The sequence below is a fragment of the Tinamus guttatus genome, unplaced genomic scaffold, assembly GCF_059628265.1.
Source record: "Tinamus guttatus ecotype Peru unplaced genomic scaffold, ASM5962826v1 Tinamus_guttatus_pri_ptg000085l, whole genome shotgun sequence".
NCBI classification, from domain to species: Eukaryota; Metazoa; Chordata; class Aves; order Tinamiformes; family Tinamidae; genus Tinamus; species Tinamus guttatus.
In genome coordinates this window covers 1,666,021-1,673,921 of record NW_028288619.1, presented here as the reverse complement: position 1 = coordinate 1,673,921, position 7,901 = coordinate 1,666,021, and the positions used below count along the sequence as shown (strand labels likewise).

The 7,901-nt window shown below is 44.3% G+C and overlaps 1 protein-coding gene across 1 annotated transcript; it reads left to right on the top strand.

Annotated features, from left to right (window-relative positions):
- Positions 1-1,448: 1,448 nt before the first annotated feature.
- On the top strand, positions 1,449-7,093 carry LOC104576318 (nuclear receptor subfamily 0 group B member 2-like). The gene is made up of 2 exons (XM_010223697.2): positions 1,449-2,013; positions 6,840-7,093. The coding sequence occupies exons 1-2, from the start codon at positions 1,449-1,451 to the stop codon at positions 7,091-7,093; spliced, it is 819 nt and encodes a 272-aa protein (XP_010221999.2).
- The last annotated feature ends 808 nt before the right edge of the window (positions 7,094-7,901 follow it).

Genomic DNA, 7,901 nt, shown 5'->3' with positions numbered 1-7,901 from the left:
GAAATCAACTCTGATGAACAGAAATGGTATCCTATATTATATACTACTGCCCTGAGGACTCTCTTCTTTTGCCTAATGCAGATATATATATAAATTAGGAAAAAAATAATTTAATCTGGGGTAGAACTTTAGCAAACAAAATCAGTAGGAATTGTGAAACGATATGCTGGTCAACTGGGAAGTGATGCTGATTTCAGATAAGTTAAAGCAATCTTCCCTTTTCAGTTAGCAAAGGCATTGGGTGTAAGTTACAAGAGCTCTCGCTCCTTCCTAAATTATAAAACAATGCTGTGGTCATTGGTGACCAGTCTGAGGACTCGTTTAACCTAAAATGCTCTTGGATCCCACAGTGATAAATAAGAGTAGAGAGCTATCCGACAGCTGGAGAGATGGACAAGCAAGTCCTGCTGGGTGTCCAGTGCCCCCTTGGACCTCTCTGATAGTCGCCTCCTCTGGTGATAGTTGCACCTTGCAGCTTAGAGATTTCTTGACTTTGGAGTGGTCTTCCTTCCCTTCAATTTTTCTTCTTGGAAGGGGAAATTTGGCAATAGAAATGTCCTGTGGATGTTATAAACAGGAAATTTTAAACTGACCAGCATGTAAAAGACAAACAGTTGTAACAAATGCCAAATTTGCCGCTATGGTATATGATGGGATGGCCTTTACAGACCTAAGGATTGGAGATCAAACAGATGCAGCTCTTGGGGCTGTTGTTTTTAATATTTTTTTATCCTTTAAGACACACTAAGAGCCCAGATGTTAGGAAACTATAAACTTAGTGCTTGGTGAAAAAACACAGTATCTGTTTTTCTATGCAAGAGCAGGCAAGAGAGCCCCACGTAACAACCACAAAATGTCAATTTCTTGATTCATTCACGAGCTCCTTGACAAGAGTACCATATCCTAGAAGCTTGGAGTGAAGTGCGAGCACCGTTGAGTGCTCTGTGAAAAGTGATTGCGCAGATGCACAAGGTCTTCAGGGGGCTCCTTTCAGCTGGTGGCCAAGGTCCACGTACTAGTAATACACACATAGCTCTTGCTTCTTCTCTTCCCACACCCTCGTTTTCACTTGGCCTCCCCTTGAGGGCAGGCTGTGTGTGGTGTCTAGCTGTCATGGAGGCATGGGGCGAGCGGCAGGTAGTTTTCACGTGGGCAGTGCAGGGAGCACCGTGCGCGCTGCAGGCGGGCAGCGAGCCTGGCGCTCTCCTCAGGGAGCAGCGGCCTTGAGCTCCACCTCCTTTGGCCACAGGTGGAGGCAGAGAGGAGCAAAGAGAGTTCAAGGTAACTTTACAGAGCAGGATCACGTTACTGTTTGGCTGAGGGTGGATATAAAAAGCGCGTGGTGCCTCCTCGTCTGCCAGAATCGCTCTCCTCTGTGAGTGGAGCACAGTTCCGCGTCTGCACTTCCCTGTCACTGTTGGGGCATCCCACAGGAAGCCTTTGGCCTCATGGCTAGTCAGGTGGCCAGGAAATCTGGGAAAGGTCCTTGTGACGCACACCATTCTAAGGGCATCCTGCACGAGATCCTCTGCAAAGAGCATCCACGTGAGATGGATGTACAGCGTTACCCACCAAACTGCTCCGTAGGAAGCGGTGGCTGCTCTTGTGTGGATGGCCGAAGAGTTGTCCTGAAAACACCAGAAGTCACCTGCAAAAGAGCTTCTGAAGTGCTCTTGAAGACCTCAACTTTTATCAGAAACTTGCCTTCCTTCTATCACGTGCCCTGGGAGGATCAGGCTGCCCTCATACAGCAGAACTGGGCCCCTCTTTTTGTCCTGGGCCTGGCACAAGAAGGGGTGGATTTTGAGCTGAGAGAGATTTCAGCCCCTAGTTTGTTGAAAAAAATTCTCCTCAATCAATCTCCCACAGCCTGTGATGAACCAGGTGGCTCCTCACTTGGAGCACCTTTAGCAGCAGTTCAGAAGATGAAGAACTTATTGTGGAAATTATGGGACCTGGACCTAAGTGCCAAAGAATATGCCTACCTTAAAGGAATTATTCTTTTTAATTCTGGTAAGTTTTCCTGGAAAGACCACAGCTGGATATGTGTCTGAAAGGACATCTGGCTTCTTGCATATAGACAATTGTTCATTTTTACTCATTTATAGAAGTGTCGCTAGATATTTTCAAAATTTATATTCCATAACTTAATCACTGTCTCCATGAAGTAGTATATTTAGGTCACTTAAATGTGTATAGGAGGTTGCCCACTGTAAGCAAGGACAGATTCTGCTAGGTGGATTCTAAGTCATATGGAATTAACAGTGTCACTTCAAGCTGGTTTTCAATTGAAAGGTAATTCAGCTGCCTCATCTGTAACACAGCAAAGGCAAGATGGTGATGTGAATATCAGAACTATTTTAACAAGGCATCCTCTATAGAGAGAGCACTGGAGAAGGTAACACAATCCATATCATCTGAATATCATTAATGATGCAGAATTATGCTGCGCTGAGGTTTCTTTTCTTTTATTGCTCCTTTGATGTATCCTTTTGGTATCTTTATATTCAAAGCCTGGAAAAGCAGTCATGAAATGGACTCAGACAAGTGATTACATCCTTTCAATTCTGGTGCCAAGTTTAGCATTTTAGGAAGGAAGGTTACCTAGGTCAGCACCACAGAGTGAATGAGTCATTAAAAGCCAAGCTCTAAGTCCACTAAAGTAAATGGAAAGACTTAGTGACTCCAGTCCTCTCTGGCTCAGATCCCTGACTCCTTCCACTGCAATCATTGAAGTTGGCTGCACTGTCAGCAGCGTGCTACAGTTGGGACTATACCAAAAGGATATTTGAAAGCTTCAGATATTTCATGATAGTTCTTGTGGTGAATACTTTACAGGCTTCTCAAAGGCTGTAGTGGCTTTATATTTGCTTCCAATTTGGTTCTTAAGACGCAAGGTCATCCAGACAATTAGTATTGTCTTGTGTGTCTATGGTATAGCATCGAACCAGTGGTATTTGTTCCAGTGTAATTTCTTTTCTCAGTTTTTCACAATAAAATCTGGCTAAAAGAAATCATCAGTTTTATCCAAATGCAATGAGAAGATAAATCCATCATTTGCAGTGGCTCCTACAGTTTTACTAGCAAGCTATTTTCTCATCTCTGTAGATAAAATGTGATTTTCACTTTATGAAGGAGGAAGCAGGAGCAGTGTTATGTTCTAGATTCATGATTCTTAACTAACTACTTCATGCTGTCAGTTCAACAGCCAAGGCCTTCAAGAAGCCTCCCTGTCTCTCTGGTATCTCTCCAAGTACCTTTCTCCACAGTTTCCAAAAGGAGGCTGGAGGACTTCAGTTAAGCCTGGCTTGATTCTACACGAAACAAAAAGCCACACATGAAACAAAAAGCCACAGTCTAAACTCTGGACTGAAATAGGTACTCAGGGTACAAAAACCAAACCTCTTCTATATCAATTTTGCTGCAAATTAATTCATAGAACCATCATTTTAGAGATTATTTTTTATGGTTTTTAAACACTTTCCACCAAGCTCAGAAAACGTTTTCTACATCTGTGCAGACACATTTTCAGCTGGCCTCTTAATTCTGTCTTGACGTTTGGCCAAATTTTAATATTTTGCAGGCCTTGGTCTCAACAGACTTCAGGCAATCTCTGGCAGTGACAATGTTTAATCTTTCTCTGGATTATGGAATAGCTTGTATGAGCTCATATCTAAATGTTTTAAATCCCAACAGGACCACCAAAACTGGGTGAGGGAAAGGAGAAGGCCTGGTGCAGAGCAGACCTGGGTTATGAGCGAAAGTCCAACAAGGCATCCAGAAATGCAGAAGCACAGCGAGGCAAATGGTTGGGCCTGGAGCATGATAAGCAAGCATAGCAGGACTTTCTTCGTGCCCTAAGGAAACTCCTAGGACTTTCCTCTGGAGGCAGTGTGGCAGGTAGGCAGGCAGCACAGGGTACGGATCGATCCCAGTCCATCTGGGCCAGGAAGTATCTGCGAATGAGGAAGTGTGCCCGGCCCTTCAGAGGCAGACTTGCCTCGAGTTCAACATCTGCAACAAATTCCAGGACCCAGAGCCATGCCTGCGCTTCCCAGGGTGCCTTAGCTAGGAGCGCCTTTGGGAGGTTAAGGTACGCGTGGGGAAGGAGTCCAGCTGCAAGGCTTTCTCTGGGATTCAAGCAACACGCGAAAGGAAGGGGTAGGTAGGGCTGTGCCACCATGCATGAACAGCACCAAGAATGAGGTGAAATGGCTCCTGTTGATTTTAGCAGGGCTCTGCAAAACTACTGCCATTATACAGTGAAGAGACGGGAGCAGTGAAAATAGCGGTTGTTATTACATCAGTGCCATCTAGAACCCCTTCAGGGCTGAGACTGGGTTTCTGTTACAAGAAATGCTCTTCAGGAGTTTCCAGCTTAGCAGAGAACATTTATACTTGACTATTAGTGCAAAAGATCACAGCGCAAGAGCTTGCCTATTACTTGCAAATAAAAGCACAGTTGATTATATAAATGGGGACCAAATGGGAAGTTTAAGCAAACTTGAGGGGCTACAACCAATTTCAATTTCATTTTAAACACACAAAATTTGACAGCTTTATTTGTGGGATAATTCTAACACTTGGAACCATTGTTACGGCTTGCAGCTAATGGTATTCTTTGGGGACAGGATGACTTTTTCAGCCCTTCTTTTCTGCCTAGCCTGGCTGCAGGTTTTGCTGAGGCTTTTTCTCCTCTGACTGTGTTGCCTAGAAAGAACAGAGTTGCTGAAAACTGGTGAAGTGCAACCAGCCACAGACTGAAGAAAAAAAAAAAAAAAGAAAACAACCAGGTTGGTTTTGCCCTAGTGCAGGACACTACGCAACATGGAAGACTCTCCCATACTATGTGAATGATCCTATGTGAAAGACTGCTCAGATCATTCAGGCCCCAGCCAAAAGCCAGGAGGTGGTAGCAGGAGGGGCAGAAGCCAAAACTGAGGGATCCATGCCACATCATTACAGCCTGCAGCAAGTGCAGGAATGGAAAGCTGGAGTGGCACAGCAGTGCCCTCACTCACGTGGGTATGCACAGGAGGCAATGGGCTGCAAAGAGCTACGTGACAGGGGGATCCCACCAGCAGCAAAGATAAATACAAGGTGTCCCTTGAATCGTACAATCATAGATTCATTAAGGTTGGTAGGGACCTCTAGAGGTCATCTAGTCCAACCCTCCTGCACACGCAGTATCACCTAGAGCACGTGGCACAGGGTGGCATCCAGGTGGGTTTGGAAGATCTCCAGAGAAGGAGACTCCACAACCTCTCTGGGCAGCCCGTTCCAGTGCTCTGTCACCCTCACTGTTAAGAAATTTTTCCTTAAGTTTCTGTGGAACTTGATGCTTCAGTTTGTGGCTATTACCTCTAGTTCTGTCGGTGGCCACCACTGAAAAGAGGCTGGCGACATCCTCTTCACTCCCTCCCCTGAGGTATTTGTATATACTGATTAGGTTCCCTCTCAGCCTTCTCTTCTCCAGGCTGACAGGCCCAGCTTTCTCAGGCTTTCCTCATAGAACTCAGTCCTGGAATCCACCAACAGTCTTGATGGATCCCCAGTATAGGAGTGGGGATCAAGACCATGCCTCTAGAAGCCATGATTCCATATAAGCAATCATAGGTCACTCCGATTCAGCGGATCCTCACTCAGTGAATGTTTAAAGTTAAGCCCAAGCATCAGCACAATGCATAGATTGGGCTAAGGAGCAGAATGTGGGTCCTGAGTTTGTCAGAACAAACCAATGTCCTATGCAAGGTACAATAACTTAATTTGTTAAACATACAATAATCTACAGAAATGGTTCAAACAGTTGTTTTGCATTTGGTTTTATAACAACAATTTTCTCATAACTTTTTTCCTTGTTAAAGGTAAATGGACTTGTATGTGTAACAGCATTAATAGTTTCAGCAAAGGCCAAATGTCAGCCTCCTATTTGAATGGGTTAATTAGTGCTTTAAATTGCTACTTTTAGTGACAGTACCAAATGCTTCTCTCTTTACTTGCTGTTTTTACACTGAAGCTGCTTTTGATGTAGCTAGCGAAACAACTGGGTGTGACTGAATACACCATTCCTGGAAAGAAAACATGTTTAAGACTGCTCAGTTAGGAACCAATAGAGTAATTCGAGGCTTAGGGGTGCATGAATACGCTAAGTAGAAGCATCGCTCAGGTATTTTTTCTTTCTCTGGTCCCTTCAGAACACATACAGAGGGAGAGCTGAATAAAAAGGCACTAATAAACTTGTGTGTCTGGCTGTGTGTGTATTCCTCTAATTTCAGCAGTCAGAATGGAGCTGTGATGCTGCCTTCCAGCAGCTTCCTTGCAAGCACAGGGACATGGATGGTTGGGGTGGAGGTGGGCCAGAGGCTGCTGCAGACAGACAGATAATCCCACGGGGACTGCAGGGATCTCTGCTACAGACCTCTCCCTCTTCACAAAAGGCTGAGGAAGGAGAGGACAAAACCTGAGGGTGTAATCACCTTTCTGACCTGAATCCGCATCAGACCGTGTTCAGGCGTAGTTGAGACTGCAGGTGGAGGCTCCCAGGGAGCACACGGAGTCACCACAAAGCCTCCGCTCAGCCTAGGAAGCACGGACAACAGCAGGAGGATTCAGGGCAAAGGGCTGGACTCCAACATGCTTACAGTGTTGCTCAGTGTTTATTCTAATTATTGAACTAACCATATCTTCTTTTTCCAGAAAGTACATTAAGCAAGCTTTTGTTGTTTTCTAGGGGAAAGAAGAACTTACCGTAAGCTAGACAGCCAGACATCCATCATCACAAAGGGCACAGAACAAACATGTTTACTCAAAATTCCTTATTTTACTTTGTGTTTTGACAGGACGGCATGTCCTAAAATGTCTTCCCTACGTACAAACACTGCAGCAGGAAGCTCAGGAAGCTTTGCTGGAGTTTATCTCGATGATGTTCAACAGCCGCCTGGACAGGTTTGCGTGGATTCTTCAGCTACTCACCTCTCTCCGCGACATTGATGCAGATGTTATTGAAGAGCTCTTCTTCAGGTCCATCTTGGGAGAGGTCACCATAAATGAATTACTTTTAGAAGTCCTATATATTAAGCCAGACTGGCTTTGAAAATAGGTGACCTCTGCACTCACATACCTAATTCTGAACAGATGAGAGACTTTTATCGTTAAACATATTTTGCAGAATGTATGTATTTTGAAGAATTGATGTATCTTTCTAAGCCATATTTATTTTTTGTATAAATACATAATCATGCAAAATATAGAATTAAATGCTGTGAAATCTAAACATTTCACGAAACTGTATGTTTTCAGAAAGCTTCAGTCTACCATATCCAAAGTCTGCCCAAGAGGCCCAGCATCACTTGCAGTCATGCTAAATTCAACCATATTATTTCTACTGAGCATTTTTATAACTGCTTAGAACTATCATATGTGTTTGGGGCTTAACAAAGTTTTTGTTTTCAGGAAAAGGGGAAGTGGTAAATTTTATTTAGTTCACTGCCAACTGAAGCTGAATGGGTATATAAAAGGTAAGGATAAATTCTTCCTCTTCTTGGGATTCCATTCCCTAATCCTTCCCCCCTTTTTCCTTTCACGGAAAACTCCAGCCCTTGACTGTGATTGCTGGAGCTCTCCCTTCCTGCCTCCTCTCCTGTCAGGTTCCCTTTCTACACCTGGCACTAAACTTTGGGCACTCCCTCTATTCACGAAGTCATTGCCCGACCAAGAACCAAACAATACAAACATAAACATTTGTTGGACAGACAACAGACATTGTTTGTGACTCTTTCCAGGGTGGTATTAACGAAGACTGAAAGCTCCTGTGTCATGCCATGAGCAGCAGAACTGAAGCAGAACAGCTTCCTATAGACCTTTGCCCCTTAGCCTGCCCTGTACCCTTCTGTAATCGCCCT

Excerpts from the sequence above, each read along its gene's own strand:
- LOC104576318 (XM_010223697.2), top strand. The coding sequence starts at position 1,449 with ATGGCTAGTCAGGTGGCCAGGAAATCTGGGAAAGGTCCTTGTGACGCA. Across the intron at positions 2,014-6,839 it reads AATTATTCTTTTTAATTCTG|GACGGCATGTCCTAAAATGT; the intron begins GTAAGTTTTCCT and ends GTGTTTTGACAG.